This window comes from Anguilla rostrata, chromosome 8 (assembly GCF_018555375.3).
Source record: "Anguilla rostrata isolate EN2019 chromosome 8, ASM1855537v3, whole genome shotgun sequence".
Classification (NCBI taxonomy): domain Eukaryota; kingdom Metazoa; phylum Chordata; class Actinopteri; order Anguilliformes; family Anguillidae; genus Anguilla; species Anguilla rostrata.
In genome coordinates, this window is record NC_057940.1 from 7,222,862 (window position 1) to 7,239,872 (window position 17,011).

Below are 17,011 nucleotides of genomic sequence, written 5' to 3' on the forward strand. Positions count from 1 at the left end.
GGTGTGGGTTGGGGGTGGGGGGGCGTGTCCTGTTTAATAGCGCCCGCATTGTCGTGTTGTGCGTTGTTTGTGCCGGGGGAAGTGGTTGGAATAGGAAAAAGGGTGGGGGGGGGGCGCTGAGGATTTGTGTGGGAACGTTGTGCAATACTTGCCTTATCCATTTGCATGGTCGGGGGGAAAAAAAGGTTTTTGGTCTCACTTACCAACAGTACACTTCACGCTTGTATTTATGTGTTCATCAGTTAATTCCTCGTCAGGCTTTGCCTTTAAATTATTTCTCCATTTCCCTTCTGACAGAACTGTACATAAATGAATTGTTTTTGGTCTGAAAAGGACGTGCTAAAAAAGGGGAGCAGGAAGCTGATGTAATAAGCATCTTACTGCCTATGGCTAATAAGGGAAGCACAGAATTAACGTAAATTAAACATGAAACCGAGACCAGGCGTAATTCTAATACTTTACTTCTTTAAATGACAGTGCAGAGCCAAGCTGTTGATTTCCAGGGGACTCTTCACCAGTTCTGGTTTCAGATAAATGTATTAATCTATGCAGCCTATTTACCTGACATTAGTTAAGGAGATGCAAATGTGCCAAATGGTAAAAAAAAACAAGGTTCAGCAGCAGATTTTGCATCTGTTATTTTCCACTCTGTGGTCTAATTTGCGTGATTTGGCATCACTTCCTCAGTGTAATGTAGCAAAGGGTGGGAGGGAACAGGAACAGACCCAGCCTCTGTTTTGCTCAACAGAAAGACAGCCACCGTATCGATCACTGTCAGTCTCCTGTTCTAGAGGTCGCTCTGCGCTGAACCGAAAGCGTGGTCGGCAATGCTAAGCGTCTGATAAAAGAGACATTTCAAACGCTTTCCTCGGGTCTTATAGCGTGACCCGGAAGTTTATCACGAATGACCACTGTTCTGTTACGAACAGGGGTCCCAGTGATCCGAACCTGGGACCTTTCAGTTCATTCCATCCATTCCATCTGAAGTCTGATTTCGGAAATGTCGCGGACTACATTTCCCACCTGTCACCCATGCTACTTGCTATGCAGTGTTAATACAGTTCTTAATGTGCATTCATTTTTATATTGTCTTTCTGTGTTATCGTTCCTGTACAGTGTCACTTTTGTTACGAAGACTTGTATATCTGCACTGTTTGAATGCTCGCCAGACAATCACGCCTGTGCTGCAGGTGCAGTGATGGTTTCTGGGTTTTAAAATTTTTTTTTTATTTTTGTTTTTGTTTTTATCACACGAGAAGCAGCACGTGAGATTCTCCGGTCAAGTTGTGTGACTCTGAATGCGGAATACCAAAAATAAGAATCAAGGCTGCCTTGAAAACAGGTTGCAGACGTCATTCTAATAAAAGGGGTTGACCTTTAACCTTTGTCTTAGTGCTCTGTGAACCTTCATTATGCCAATGCTGTGAAAACCTAATTGTGATATTTCATGTGCGTAAATCCTGTCCTGAGTGGGAATTCTGGGAAAGGCAGGCAGAAGCCACTGCTAAACTTATTTAACTCTGAACACACACTAGACTTCCTTTAAAATATGTTACACCCTATGACAAATCTGTAATTCTCCTCAGATTATCATGAAAGAAAACCAAAAGAGCTTAAAAATCAGGTAAATTTAGTAATTCCATTGGCAAAAATAGTTTTCTGGACTATGTGGTGCCTTATTGTTTTGGACTTAATTCCACTGATTAATTCCAAAATAATAAACTTATTTATTGCACAACCATTAGTGCAGCTCAACACCCAAACAGGGACACAGACCAATCCTGTGAACCCTCTCAGATGTAACACACATTGGAAATTAAACCTGCATTAAAACAGTTATGGAAGATATGTGCAGTTTATTATTTTGCCACTAGAGGGTGGTGTTGTATGAAAGTTTTCCCCGGATATATAGTTATTTTTGGGTGTTTCGCCGAGTATGTTCGGGAGCATACTTTTCAGGAAGTAAATGAATTTTTTTGTCCCATAAATATGACGTGCAGTTTCGCTCACGTTTTCCTTCAACAACATCGCCGCAAGGCGATATTAGGACACGCCCACAGTACAGTTGGAAAATAGTATGGAAGATATTCTTCACATACTGCGCATCACATACTAAAACCATATGCACTTAACGGTATGCAGTATGCTTAGTAGACAGCACATACTTTTTTACTGTTTACTGTTGGAAGCCATGAAGATCCAGTCTTTTGACATTGACAATGAAGCCCCATTTGAGAGGCACTGTCAGTGAGCTGTACAGTTAATACATGCAATTTGCACATGCAAACGCTGGTGGGTTTTCTCAGTGTATTTGGTAGAACACCCTGGATCTTCTGAAAAGAGAAGAGGAGAACGAGACTATAAGGATTTCCGCCGGAACGCCGGAGAGAGGTATTTCACAGACGTGATGCAGAACAGGGATGTCAAACTCCAGTTCTGGAGGGCCGCGGTTTCTGTCGGTTTCCGGGGTGTTTCAGCCCAAGTGATTAACGTAAGTTTTTGTTTGGCTAAAGAGTCCACACAACCAGGCCCTGATTGGCTGCTGATTGACAAGAATCCACACAAATCTACAGACACTGCAGCCCCTCCACAGCACTGGAGTTTCGAAACACTAAGGAAGGAAATTCAGGAACACTGAAACTGGTGAGGTTTTGCCACGCTGTGGACTGCTATATTTTTTTATAAATGTTCCTGAAACTTTGGAGGTGGAGCCAAGGAGAGAGATGGCCAAGTTGCATGAATGAAACCATTTGGGCTATCATGGTTCTGAAATATTGATGGGTTGGTAGAAACATAAAAATAAATATATGAAGGTAACCTCTACAGATTTTTTATATATTCTGATGTCTGCTTATAGAGGTAAATAATTAAAGAGAGTAGGCTACTCTTAGTGAAATTTAGCTTCTAGGGACCAGCATAGTGGTGTACAAAAGCCATTGCATATCAGTTGAATAAGGATATTTGTGCAAATATCTTTATTAAGAATGTGGTTTCACCTTTAGACCTGAGGAATGCGTGGTTAGGAACGCGTGACTTTAAAATATCCCGTCAGCGACCACACAAAACACAGACCTTAAATCGGACTGAAGGCTGAACTGACAAAAGGTTACGATGACTTGCAAGTTCCAAGTCCTCAGATGTGAGGTAATGTAATAGAAAAATAAGCACTGAATGCCAATCCATAGTGAATAACAGTACAGTACAGGGGGGGGCAAAAGACCAAAATGAGATGCCCAAAAACACAGGACACAGACTATTAAAACTGGCGTTCTGTCAAATGTCTGTGCGACACAGTGGCGCAGTGTTTTGCACTGCTACCTCGCAAGAAGGAGGTTTTTGGTTCAAGTCCCGGCCGGCCAGATCCTCTCTGTGCGGGTTTCCAAAGGACACGTAGGCTTCCAGGACTGACTTGTTAAAGGGGATGTCAATCACAATGTGACTACGACTGGTTAAATAAAATAAAAATACAAACATTTCAGTTGTGAAAAAAAACCCTCCTTCCTCAATGTGTTTGTATTCTGGATATCCCACTGTATCTTATTGGCTTATTCAACGTGCTCAGAGATCTGTGGACCAGCTGTTTTTGTGATGCATAACAACTGGCAGACACATTGTCAGCTTTCACATAATTGATGCGCAATGAATGTCTTGGAATCCACATTTGTTGGAATGTGGAGTGGCACAGTGACTGGCCAGTAGCATTACATTATATGACCATATTTCATACACATGTGAATCAATGCAGCAATCGCACTTCATGTCCAAGGACTTGTTCATTTGTCACTTGCATGTTGCAATTATATCCTTCTATCAAATCGGCTGCGTATTCTTGATTTAGGAGGAACTGTAGACAATTTTACAATGACATAAAAAACCGCTGTTGACAAATGCGTGGTTGCTGACAGTTTTAAAGTCACGCGTTGCTAACCATAAGTAATCACAACTAAACATTTTTTTTCAGATATCTGCTCACATTGCTGTACTCTGTTGATACACAAGCCTTTGGGACATACCGTGCTGATCCTTAGAACTTTATTAATAGCACTCTACAATTACTGATTTTAGAGACATGTGATGCCAAAATACCTCTGTAAGTGCAAACAAAACCCAGCAACTTAGGTTACCTTCATATAGTTTGTTTTTTTGTAATCATAACAAGCTTCACCAGGAGTTTTAGCATGTGCAGAACCTTCAAGCACACACAAAACTAATAACACATCCAATGATTGGTGCAAAACAAGTACCATGACCAACCATTGGCCATGTTATTGGTTCTGTGTGCTAAAAAGGTTTGGCGCATGCTAAAGGTCTTAGTAAATCAGGCCCAGTATATGGAGATCTGTGGGAACAAGATTTCACTTCCCATATTGCACCTCATCACAGTATGTAGTAATGCACCCTCACCTGACCTCTCCCAAACCATAAAAGAGAATCAGAAAACACAAGACTGATCCCAGGTTCTTCTCAGCCAATTCTCCCTATAAAAGGAGGATCTGTGTTCTCACTCACAGACACACAGGCCGAACCTAACAAAGTTACAATCATTGCATTAAATGAATTTTCATGGTTGCCTCCCCTATTTACAAAGTTACACTGACTCGCCAAAAAAAAACCCTGTCATACGGATACTGCATGTGCATGTACATGACAATAAGCTGTTGGATACAATGACTCTCTCTATGTTACAAACAGCTCCAGACCTCTAGTTGACCTGAACAAAGAGTACCTGGAGTGCGAGCCACTTATACATTCAGATTGTGAGTTCGTGGAAACCGTATCTATTGTACGAAAAAATCGAAAATGTTCCAAGGTTGCAAGAGGACATTTTTGAACACCAGCTCCAATCCGACAGAATATCCCTCAGTCGAATAATTTTTATGTGTAGACAGCAGTATTAACAGTATTAGTTTCGCTTTGTAGTGTATCTGTCAAGTAGCATACTGCATGTATACTTTAAGGGCTGCTACTGAACAGAGATCCACAGCATGGATGCATAGTTACTACAACCATTTGGGGACAAGTTTCAAGATGGATGTCATAGTTGTATTTTGGGTAGAGTTGTCTCTCTAAATTAATTTAAAGGAATTAAATTTGGAATGGAGAATGGGCCCCTGATATGACTTTCCTTACAAGAAAGGAAAGGACAACAAGTCCATAAATACTGTCCTTAAGTAGCTGAAATAAATCTGCACATAACATAGTATGCCTTTATGATATTTTGTTTCTCATTGAACACTTATAATTGCCCAACCAATGAGATGTTTCAAAATATATAATTATTACATGATACATGACAAATATGTTTGTAGTTCTGAAAAGTATTGGCCATAGTCAACCAAATTTACACTGAAGCCTGTTCCAGCACATTGCTATCTTGTTGCTGTTGTTACAAATATCACTGTTGACATATTATGGCCTTGAGATTCACATTTTCAGGACTTCCTTGGCCCTTTCTGTAATGTGTCTTGTGTGTGTGCGTGTGTTTGTGGGTGTGTTTATGTGTGCGTGGTGTGTGCGCATGTGTGTGTGTGCATGCATATGTGCTTATGTATGACCTGGCAGCACAGGAAAAGTGGTCACATATATTATAGGGTAATGTAGTCTACATGGCATATCGCTGTAGTTTGTACATCACAGAATCACACAGAAAGTCAAGCTTCTGACTTGAGAATTTGACTCACCATTTTTGATAAGAAAAAGGTATTCATTTTTAGTTGAATTTCATCACAGCTATTGCATAATCTTTCTTTTGATTTTTGCAATACATTTAGCTCTTGCATAATTTATCTCTTGATTTCTTGATTTTTTTTAAAGCCTTTACGTGCTTTTTTCCCCAAAGAGAAGGTATTTTCAATAAACTGGAAATAAGTTTTAGAATTTCAAAAAAAAAGTTATTAATATGACATTTTTATATAATTTCCATATACTGCGTATACTTACTGTATGACAGACACAACAAGCGATTGATAAAAATCAAATACATGCGTTCTTCTGTTGAAAAGTATAGCTGGCATTCAGTAGATGAAAAAGTCAGTTTGTGCACTTTAAATTTATTTTATTATGTTACAGCACATTTAGTCAATTATGGGGGCATTCTCAGTCCTCGTGAGCAGAACTGTCTCAAGTGAACACCAGTTAGTCAGCCGGGGGAAGAAATTACACTTGATTTGACAGAGTGGGATATTCTCGTGACCAGCCAACCAACTTGTAATTATTCTTTTCTTTTTTTTCTTCTTCTTCTTTTTTTTAAACAGTGCCTTTCAAAGTCATTTTTTGTTGCTTCAGGGACTCATTCTTTCAGCATCACAAGTAAGTAAGCCTTTTTTTTAACTGTATGAAAAAAATTAAAATACACAGCTCATGTGTTTATTTTTAGAACTTGGTTTCTCTTGTCTGACTGACTTTTGCAACTGAGAATCTGTTAACCATAGTTTTAGACAAAATACCTGTTTTGAAATGTTATGACATGCCAATCACTTTCACTTTGTTTGATAATCAATCATCAAACAAAACACACAATGTACATATGTAGTGTTGAATGTATGATACAAAGAGTGGTAGTTCCTAAACAATGAGCCTGACTGTTGATAAGTAATGTTTCAGTACAAGTGAAGATGGCTTGCATTTTATTTTGGTTTGTTGATTGACAGGGTCAATGACCGAGCTGCAAAACCAAAATAATCACAGCCAGAGAGCAGTTGACACTGGAGTTGGAATTTGTTTGATAAGCACTTAGATTTCATTGGTTTAAATTTAAGTGGGTGGATACCAGTTGAGTATCTTTTGTAGTGTTTGCTATAAAATGTCTTTGCATTGCCTATGTCCCTCGAAGAGCTCCATTCCATCTTCAGCGTCTTCGCCTTGCCAATCTTTGACCTTTCAAGGTAAATCATTTAGCATGGTTGCATGGGTCTTGTGTGTAATTCTGCTGATTTACATTAAACTAAATTTGGACTACACAGCAATGCACTGAGACACAAAATATTTTACTTTTCAGCAACATCCTCCGACGAACATCCAGAATGGCAGACTGGACAGAATGCATGAACTATGGCATACATATTGCCAGAGAGGCCAGAGAGGTAACTTATGATTTAAATGAACATCCTAAAGGTCTACATGTGCTCTTGGAGTTCAAATGTTCTTAGGTTCTCTAGGATTTGTGTCTTGCTTTTTTCCCCAGTAGTCTTGCTTCAATGAATAATTTTAAGAGGTGGCACAGACTGAAAAAGTCACATTGTAATATCAGGTTGAACAGGGCAGCGTGTTAAAAATCAGGCTATTAAGTTATTTCTATTTAATTTCAGGCTCTTGTAAGAACAGGATTGCGATTGGGACGTCCCTTTCATTCAGGCACGAGCGCTCTTTGACGTTCAGTAATGCTTCTCCTGGACTGTTTTCATTCAGGCTGTATCCCCCGTGTCCCGTGTCTGTGCTCTACCAGGTGATCCTCCACGCTTTCAGGATCAAGAAGGCCGTGATGCTGAAGAGCTCTCCCGCCGACCTGGTGACGGAGACCGACCAGAGGGTGGAGAGGATGCTCATCTCCGCCATCAAGGCCAAGTACCCTCACCACAAGTACGTCCCGGTATCCCGCGGTTACCTGACGCCGAGCTAAGAAGCGGCGCGACGTTTCTAAGAGTCACAGAAGCGAAACGATGAAATTCTTTTTACGTTGGCGACCTTGAGCTGCTGGGATTGGTTAGCGTGTTATTGTCTGTGTGTCCCCCCCCCCATCCCCGTCCCCCTCCCCTCTCACAGGTTCATTGGTGAGGAGTCTGTCGCTGCAGGTGAGAAGCTTATTCTAACTGATAGCCCCACGTGGATCATCGACCCCATCGATGGCACCGCCAACTTTGTGCACAGGTCTGGACCCCTCCAACTCATTTTTGTATCTGTTTTTCTTTGTAGTTTTTTTGTTGCTGATAACCACCACTGTGGCGTTGTAGGCTGTGTAAGAAATACACAGGGAGAAAAAAAGAAAGTGATAAATAAATGAATATAAATAACTGAAAACGCAATTTGTGAATGAAAATGAGGCTATGCAAAATTTGAATATGTGACAAACTACTGCTGTGCCTACTGTACCAACCAACCTTGAGCTGGGTGAAGTTCATCTCTGTTTGTTAAAAACTAAATTTGAATATTGCATTTCCAGGTTTCCCTTTGTGGCTATTTCTATCGCCTTTGCTGTGAATAAGCAGGTAAGCATATACCTGTATCAATACTGTATCATTTCTTCTTTTGAGAGAAAAAAAAAATCATGAGCCAGCATTAGTTTATACATATGCTGTTTCCCCTCTAATCCCAAGACTGAGTTTGGGATCGTCTACAGCTGTATAGAGGACAAGCTCTACTCAGCCCAGAGAGGAAGGGGAGCTTTCTGTAATGATATCCCCCTCGCCACCTCTGGTCAGGAAGGTAGGTTTAACCCACAGTTCTCCCCTAACCCTTTAAGGTCTAAGATCTAAGACCATTAGAACGATTACAATGTTCTTAACTGAACATATTCTAATGCTGATGCAACAATCAGCAATGGAGTTCTAGAACACACTGACTTAGAATTTTGAAAAAACCTGTTCTTCAAAGAGTTAATTTTCCATTCTTTGAAAAGAACCAGTTGGCCGTTCAGTCCACTTGCAGTTGAAGTTGAAAAGTCTGTGTCCCGACAGATATCACAAAGTGTCTGCTGGTGACCGAGATTGGGTCAGAGAGGGATCAGCTGGCCCTGGCTACGATGACGTCCAACATTCACCGGCTGCTGGAGATCCCAGTCCACGGGTGAGGAAATCTATTTACTGCACAATTCTGTAGGATGCAGTCTTGAGATTATCATTAGTCCAATTAGGACTGCTTTGTAATTAGCTCATTGTGAAAGGTTGCAGTGACTCTATGACAAAAGCAAATTTAGGGAAAATACTTGATTGGACATACCGAGCACTGATAATCAGCCTTGACTGTCAAGGCTAATTACATGGGGCATACTTAGGTCAAGCTCTCTGCATGAGGTTCAATTTTAAAATCTTAAGATTTTCTTACAATAGACGATTAAATAGTTTATTTACATATAAATAATTTCAAGTTCCAATAGAAGAAGATGTTATAATGATTGTTGAAAGACAAACTGGCAAGAGTACAGATCTACTTATCTCTTAATGATGGCGTCAAATAAGAAGTAGTCCTGTTCACATCACATGGACACGAAAACTGAATTTCACACCACATTAAAGCAGAAATGACAGTGGACCCCTTTTTGGGGCATGGGAATTCAAGGTGAAAGATCACAAATATGTGATTAGAATGTTTTTAACTGAACTAATTCTAATGCTGATGTAACAATCACTACTGGTAACTGACAGCAATGGAGCTCTGGCACACTGACTTAGAATCCTGAGAAGGAAAAAAAACTGTAAAAATCATTGTCCTGGAACCATGGTGACCAGACCCCTTTTCTGTCTCACCAGCATCAGGGCAGTGGGGACTGCAGCTGTGGACATGTGCCTGATTTCCACTGGCGGCGCCGATGCCTACTACCACATCGGCATGCACTGCTGGGACATCGCGGCCTCTGCCCTCATAGTCAGTGAGGCCGGGGGCGTGGTCATTGACACCAATGGTACGCATACTTTTGGGTAGTTCTCTTTCCACCCAGGGTGCCAGTGTAGCATTAATGGATAGGGAACAGTGCTCCCAACTGTGAGGTTGAAGCCTCAGTCCCCAGGTGGGGCACTGCCATTGTACCTTTGAGCAAGGCAACCAGAACTGAATCATGGAAATATCCAGCCATATTAAAATATTGAGCCAGGTTGAAATCAGAGACTTAAAATGACCAAGAGTTAAAAGAGAGTCGAGTTGCAGATCCTTATGTAAAATATTCAGGATTTTGAGGGGCATAAAATTTGAATCTGCCGGGACTATACTTGGTTTTGGGTTTGATTGCACGTAGCTCTGAAAGCCGCGCATCAATCGCGGCTCACATTTTTAAAAAGTGCAACTCGTGCTAGCGCGCGGTGAACAGGATCCTCCTCTTTCAGGCTCGGAGTTCGACATGATGGCGCGGAGGGTGATAGCCGCCAGCAGCATGAGCGTGGCGCGGAGGATCGCGCAGGCGATCCAGGCTTTCCCCTGCGAACGCGACGACGACCCGCGCGCCCACCCCCAGAAGGCTCAGATCGAGCACAGCACTGACAGCGGCAACGACGTCCACAAGAAAGCGGGCGGCCACCGGCGACTGTAATAGCACCCGCAACTGACCGTTGGTTTTGAAATGCATGTCTACAACTGCCAGTAGTAAAACAATGAAACAAACTGAACTGTTGATTGGTCATTGAACTACTCTACACAACGTATTATATATTTTTTGAGACCATTTTTTAATTTATTTTATTTTAAATTGAGTGTAGACTCAGTGGAGTGTCCCAGGGGCTCCCATAATCTCAGAGAGATGATCCAGGGATTTAATACGTCATCCTTAAAGTTCTTAAAAGTCCAAAAACCATTAAATATTTATAATAGCTATAAAATATCTATATAATAAGCATTGCTGATTAATTTTATCCCTTGCTGAAAGCTGCCATCTACTGGTCATACAACATGGTTTTTTTAAAAGCCCAGTTCTTAACCCACTGTAAATTTGACTGGTCACTGCTTGCCATTCTTGGGACCTCAGGATCAGGGTCACTTTGAATTTGTGTCCTCTGAGCAGGGGTACTGCCAGGGATTTTAGGTCCCATGAACAGACCTGACATTGGGTCCCACCACCAGGCCGGTGAAATTATTTATTTTCTTTTTTTTTGAGGGCCCCTGTCAGTCACGGCTCTAGTCCTAACTTCCTTCAATATGGCAAACAAAGGAACCCAAATTATATGAGATGAAACTGATGAAATATTACTTTTCTCACATAGGCTACACTTTATTTGCCCGGTGTAACAAATTACTAGACAATGAATGATGTAAAACGCTGTATATTGCGTAGAACATCACCTAAACTTTTTGTTGAAACTTAACAGTGATCTACTATGGATTGATTGCCTGGGGTTACAGTTAATGTCAAATCGTGTAATACATTGCCTGTTTATGATGATATGATGACTAATTTGCTAGCTAGGCACTGCATGAAGCAAGTTGATGCTTAAAACTAACAGTGACGTGCTTACGATTACTGCCTATTCTTAACCAACCAACTAGCAAATACACGTAGGCAGCAAACTTTCCTGTTATTATTGCCTGTTTCAAACAATTCACCTTCAATTTGATGATAAAAAAAAACAATCCATTCGATAAAAAACAAAAACATTTTTAAAAGTCTACTTACACTGAGCCTGCTGCGTCATTGGAGTCACTTGACCAGTTCTGACCAATGGCATTTTGAGCCACTCGCGTAAAGTATGCGTTCTAGCGGTTTTCTATTATAAAAGGCATTAAAACTTTATATTTTCCCAAAACTTGTGGACCAAAAAAAAATCTTTCAGAAATGAATTGTATGATGACAAAAATGACCGATTAGTTTTTTTTGGTTGTGGAATCGGTTTGGCTGAGCAACAAGTTATGCTTTTTGCACTCGATATCTACACTTCCGGGTGCTCCACTGCCTGGCGCCTCCCACCCTCTCCGGTCTAAATTCTATGGCTGCATCTCGCTAAGTAAGCAAGGTGAATCTCTGGTATTTTTACTTTCACCTTATGGTGCAATGTATGTATTTCCTTTACATTGTACCTCGTTTTGCACGGGTTGCAAGTAGAGAACAGGAGGGGATTGATCAAATACATCGACAGATCGAACGCCGGCCAGCAACCTAAATCATCTGCTCTGCTTTTACAAAGAAGCTGTCACAGGTAACTTACGGTTTGCATTTTATTCACTGCTTACTTCAGTTATACGCTTATTTTTTTACAGCTAGGTGGCGAAAGAGGATGACAACAGATATTGCATTACAGCCACATAAGATGTGTGCCTTCTCGATGCCCGCTACCAAGCTATGTTTTATAACCAGCCAGCTATCATACTAACCTAATTCCATTGCTAGCTGGATACACGTGATAATTCGCAACCACAGTGCTGTCCTAATGTAGCTGTATTATGTAAAGCACGAATGCAGGTTGATTAGCATTTCGGGAAAGCGGTGTCTTGAAAAAGAAGTTACTCGTCTAAATTATGTCCCCTAAAAATGACCGCTTGTTCTAAAGAAAAGTATGTTCTTTTAATATAAACGATCTGAATATTTTCTACATGTTTTAATTGGCACCACCAGCCACAGAGTAGTGGACTGTTTAGGGCTTTTTAAACTATTGAGCCACCTAAAATGCCGTTTTAAGAGGTGGCACGGTGCGGGGATTACTGTGATTGTTCATTGAGCGCAGTTGTGCACCATTCTGTCTGCAGAGGTGGAACTAGGTTGAAATTTAGAATGTGCTGCTGTTAGAATGAGCTGGTCGCAAAATACTCGTACAACCCGCTTATCCCCGCAGGAACGGCCATATCAGTATGTTTATATAAGTATAAAAAAAATATTTCCACAAAAGGTGTACATTTGTATTACAAGTGTGGTGCTGGTGTTATGTGCAACTGATTAAGCACGAGAACTAAATCTACGTATTCACAACTATGTTCTACTTTTATGATGTATTGTGTGGGAGCCTGTTGAAATCGAAAGGCTTGCGTTTTTGGTTTTTCTTGAGTGGAATAATAGTTTCTCTTTACTTTCACTGTTGACGATAACAAATGTTATTCTCTTTGATGTTTTCTACAATTGATTTCTTACTTGGTTTGAAAAACGTTTTCATAATTCACTTCCGCATCCCTACGGAGCAGAACATTTAAAAAAAGTGTTGTTCTACCTATGTAGCTTTTGTACTCAGTAATTGGTCATTCCTGTACATTTGTAGCTCAGAATTAATACCAAGAGGTCTATTGTGTTTGAAAACTGTGGTCCATCTCTATGAAGTGTTACGTCTTAATCTGGTTCTTTACGTGGATTGGCTGTTATTTATGCTCAGCTGCTCCAAGGAGCTCATTAAGTGTGCTGCTTTTTTTTGTTCTTACAGTAGGAAGTGAGTGCTTTAATCCTGTAGTGAAATCGACCGTTGCTGCGTCAGGCAGCAACAGAGAGGTGAGAGGTGGTGTCTTTTGGGATGGGGCCATGGGAGTGATTAACACGGGCAGCAGGATGCCTGTACTATAATAAATACTAGTAGTGTCCGTTTTATTTTGGATGGCGTTTTCAACCGTAATCTTACCGTAATCACGAAAGCCCGTATGAACTTGCATTTTCAGTTCTTGTCACTTTGCCCTTGATGAGCAGGAATATTCCAGGACTACCTAGTTCTGTTATTTCAGTGATTATTATATTTCCCCTGGCCGTTGCCTTGTCTGTGCTGAACAGGTTCCGGCCAGGTGCACCTACGTCAGTCCGTCATGGCTGACCCGTGGCAGTCGGTGATGGACCACGCTGTGGCAGTGGCCAGAAAAGCAGGAGAGGTGAGTGGGACAGCGGTCTTTTTTTGGGGGGGGGGGGCGTTTGTTCAGGAGGTAGAACGGTTGTCAGGTTAAATCCCCAGTCCTCTAGACAAAGAGCGTGGAAGTGTTCTTGAGCAAGACACCTAGCCCCTAATTGCTCCCGACGAGCTGGTTAGCGCCTTTCATGGCTGCCTTTCACTGTTGGTGTGTGTGTGCGTGTTTGTGTGTGAGTGTGTGTGAATGGGGGAATGGTAGATGCAGACTGCTTGTGCCAGCTGTGCGTGAAGTATACTTGAATCAGTGGCTGTTGGAGCGTGCGCTTGTCTGTGCTCTGCCTAAATGATAGGCATATGCAGATGAGACGTACAACTGGAAACGGAATGATGATGAAAAGCGTTGTCTGTACTAGATCATTAATAAGGTGAAATGCATTGTGGTCCCTGGTCTAACAAGGCCTGTTACTCCTCAAATCCTGAGGCATTTGTTCCTGAAATGCACTTAACCACCTGATTTAACTCATGATTGTATTATTTATTGTATTAGTTAAGCACCTTATGCTTTCTCCCTGTGGGAAACATTAGTAGTCTGAAGACACCTGGAAGCCATGCTGAATGTGGTTGAATATCCGTGAAATGAATGCTTGTCTTAGCCATGTTGGGTCACTGACCTCTTTGCCTGCGTTGCCGTAGATGATCAGGGAGGCTCTGCAGAGCGAAGTGAGCATCATGCACAAGAGCTCGTCTGTGGACCTCGTCACCAAGACCGACCAGCAGGTCGAGCAGTTTATTTTCACGTCAATCAGGGAGAAGTTCCCTTCTCACAGGTGAGACCACACATTTCATAGTTTTAGTTATGTGAAAAGCTGGCATTACAGGTCTATAACATGTCCTCAAACTTATGAAACAGCAGCCTCAACAATCTTTTCATTATGTTTGGTGTGTGTGTGTGTGTGTGTTTGTGCATGTGTGTGTTGTTGTGTCTGTTTGCGCGTGTGCGTGTTTCAGCCTCATTGGAGAAGAGTCTGTAGCCGCTGGACAGCCCTGTGTACTAACTGACAACCCCACATGGATCATCGACCCGGTGGACGGGACTACCAACTTTGTTCACGGGTGTGGTCTCTGCTGCCTCTAATCCCTGATGCAAATAGCTATGATTACGCTAGAAGAGGAGTACATTAGCATCATGATTAATTTTTGACTTTCAGCCTATATGTAGCCTATATTCTTCATTAACCATAAATAACACTTTGTTAATTAGAATTGTTGGTAAAAACTTTGGATATTAAAATGTAATTGAATTTAGTTTTATTCAGCGTAGCAGTTTAAGTTTAGGTGGGCAGTCTGAAGCTGACTATTGGTATAATTTAATTTAATGTTTCCCTCACTGATGTTGTCTTTTCTGCAATAACCATCCCCTCCTGCCTGAGTATTTATGTTTGTATATACATTATTGCTTTTTAAAATCAATCTTGGCTTGTGATGGTTTCTTTTTGGAGATCATGAAACCAAGTGTTTCTACTGTCCTGTAGGTTCCCATTCGTTGCAGTGTCCATCGGCTTTGTCGTTAAGAAGCAGGTGAGAATCTGGATTCTGATGTGGCATTGATTCCTTTTTGGCAAATATCAGGATGAGATCCGTTCGATATGCCTGCTTTTTCTGGGGTAGCTCAGATCAGTTCATTGTGAAGTTCCTGTCATTTGAGAAAGGAGTTCCTGGGATGAATTAAGAGCAGCAGACGATGGCGTTGTTTGTTTCATAGCCAGAGTTTGGCGTGGTCTACAGCTGCGTGGAGGACAAAATGTACTCGGGCCGAAAAGGCAAGGGGGCCTACTGCAACGGACTGCCCCTACAGGTGTCAGACCAGACAGGTGAGTCAGTCATATACGCTGTCAGTGTCAGAATGCACCATCACTCTGTTACTCCGTTATTTTTTTACTCTCTTTTGTAACATCTCTAATAATATCACTATTAAAGTCTAAAGTTGTGCATTCACAATGCATGCTCATTATTAGGGTTGGTCAATCCAAAATTTGGATTTAGATCATGAATTGGATTTAGCTCGTAATCCTTCTTATACCTCCATGTATTGTGCATTACAGACATCAGCCAGAGCATTATTACGTGCGAGATGGGCTCCAACAGAGACCCTGAGGTGGTCGACAAGATCTTCTCCTCCATGCGCAAAATCCTGTGCATTCCTGTTCATGGGTAGGCATGCACACAGAAGGACCTTTGCGTGTCTGTGAAGGAGGAAATCACTTAAAATGAATTAAGCAACACAGCACTTGAGGCCGTGCTGTATGATGAACAGTCACGGAAACAGGGCTGTTGCTAGGCACCATGCACAGCGGTCGGCATCCCATTCAGTAGATGTGCCAATTTATTTTTCCGATTAGGACACATCAATTTTCAAGGGGTACTCCCAAAAACGGGAGCACTGCAGAGCCCTGTGAAGGAAATGCTTTCTGGAGGTTGTGATGCCTCACCACCCCCCCCTCCCTTTCCCTCCCCCTCCCCCAGGCTGCGGAGCGCGGGAACTGCCGCCACCAACATGAGCCTGGTGGCCTCCGGTGTGGTGGAGGCCTACTTTGAGATCGGGGTCCACTGCTGGGACATCGCCGCCGGCGCCGTTATCGTCACGGAAGCGGGGGGTGTCATGATGGACGTGGACGGTAGGGGGCAGCACTGCTTATAAAGCGCCACGTTGGACATTGACTCCATTTCCCACAATTCCTGACTGAATCTCTCCTGTGTTGACCGCCTGACCTCTTGCTGTAACCCAGTGGTTCTCAACCCTGTTCCTGTAGGTATGCCTCATTCATCAGCTACAGATCTGGTTGAGCTGCTAATTAGTAGCATCAGGTGTTCCAAATTAGGGTTGAAATGAAAACCTACAGGGGACGGTAGATCTACAGGAACTGGGTCGGGAACCACTGCTGTAACCCCACCACAGAAACATAGCTGAGGATATTAACAACGTGCAATCTGTGCTTCCTCCTGGGAGCTACAGTAAAGAACAGGTCACAGTGACAGTTAGCAGTGACATTCTGAATGTTGCTAAGGCTGAGGGAATCTATGGCTGATGGAACATCAAGGACCACGATGGAAATAAGTCCAGGACTTTTTCGTTATCCTTGACAATGTATTCACATGCAAGTCTTTTGATACATGTGTTTTAATTTTGTCAACTAAACTAAACTAAAATGTATTCATAATGAATGAAAACTGTTTCTCTCACAGGAGGTCCATTTGACTTGATGTCCAGAAGAGTTTTGGCGGCAAACAACAAAACGATCGCCGCCAGGCTCGTCAAAGAGATCGACGTATTTCCAGCAAAAAGAGACGACGCCCCAGAAGAGGAAAGCCAATGACATCTATTCTGACTTAATTCTACCAAGGAAACGTTTTAAAATATTTCCCCCTATTTCTTTGTTCTTAGCTTTAAAAGTACTTGAATAAAAACATGTTTTGAGTACAATTATGGTCATGGTTCAGTACACCAAAGCCAAAGTGATGGTTGTTTATGGCTGTGACACTGCGCTAATAGCTTAGCCGTT

The 17,011-nt window shown here is 41.9% G+C and overlaps 2 protein-coding genes across 5 annotated transcripts; both read left to right on the forward strand.

Annotated features, from left to right (window-relative positions):
* Positions 1-6,804: 6,804 nt before the first annotated feature.
* On the forward strand, positions 6,805-10,308 carry LOC135260707 (inositol monophosphatase 1-like). Its single transcript, XM_064346166.1, has 9 exons — positions 6,805-6,884; positions 6,998-7,082; positions 7,445-7,578; positions 7,762-7,866; positions 8,159-8,204; positions 8,313-8,421; positions 8,673-8,781; positions 9,465-9,616; positions 10,035-10,308. The coding sequence occupies exons 1-9, from the start codon at positions 6,820-6,822 to the stop codon at positions 10,235-10,237; spliced, it is 1,008 nt and encodes a 335-aa protein (XP_064202236.1). The 5' UTR covers positions 6,805-6,819; the 3' UTR covers positions 10,238-10,308.
* Positions 10,309-11,520: 1,212 nt separating this feature from the next.
* LOC135260708 (inositol monophosphatase 1-like) lies at positions 11,521-16,932 on the forward strand. Of its 4 annotated transcripts, none has more exons than XM_064346167.1 (10): positions 11,521-11,834; positions 13,044-13,108; positions 13,382-13,476; positions 14,145-14,278; positions 14,460-14,564; positions 14,984-15,029; positions 15,214-15,322; positions 15,554-15,662; positions 15,975-16,126; positions 16,695-16,932. In XM_064346167.1, exons 3-10 carry the CDS (start codon positions 13,414-13,416, stop codon positions 16,823-16,825), a joined length of 849 nt encoding a protein of 282 aa, XP_064202237.1. In that variant the 5' UTR covers positions 11,521-11,834; positions 13,044-13,108; positions 13,382-13,413; the 3' UTR covers positions 16,826-16,932. The 4 variants fall into 4 exon arrangements, with proteins under 4 accessions (XP_064202237.1, XP_064202238.1, XP_064202240.1 ...); XM_064346169.1 differs by lacking the exon at positions 11,521-11,834 and adding an exon at positions 11,874-12,481; XM_064346168.1 differs by lacking the exon at positions 13,044-13,108.
* The last annotated feature ends 79 nt before the right edge of the window (positions 16,933-17,011 follow it).

What these genes read in the sequence shown, in the direction of transcription:
- LOC135260708 (XM_064346167.1), top strand. Translation starts at nt 13,414, where the DNA reads ATGGCTGACCCGTGGCAGTCGGTGATGGACCACGCTGTGGCAGTGGCC. An exon ending in ACAGGTGTCAGACCAGACAG is followed by an intron (nt 15,323 to 15,553) that starts GTGAGTCAGTCA and finishes TGTGCATTACAG; the next exon opens with ACATCAGCCAGAGCATTATT. An exon ending in CTGTGCATTCCTGTTCATGG is followed by an intron (nt 15,663 to 15,974) that starts GTAGGCATGCAC and finishes CCCCTCCCCCAG; the next exon opens with GCTGCGGAGCGCGGGAACTG.
- LOC135260707 (XM_064346166.1), top strand. Translation starts at nt 6,820, where the DNA reads ATGTCCCTCGAAGAGCTCCATTCCATCTTCAGCGTCTTCGCCTTGCCA. An exon ending in GCCAAGTACCCTCACCACAA is followed by an intron (nt 7,579 to 7,761) that starts GTACGTCCCGGT and finishes CCCCTCTCACAG; the next exon opens with GTTCATTGGTGAGGAGTCTG. An exon ending in CCTTTGCTGTGAATAAGCAG is followed by an intron (nt 8,205 to 8,312) that starts GTAAGCATATAC and finishes TCTAATCCCAAG; the next exon opens with ACTGAGTTTGGGATCGTCTA.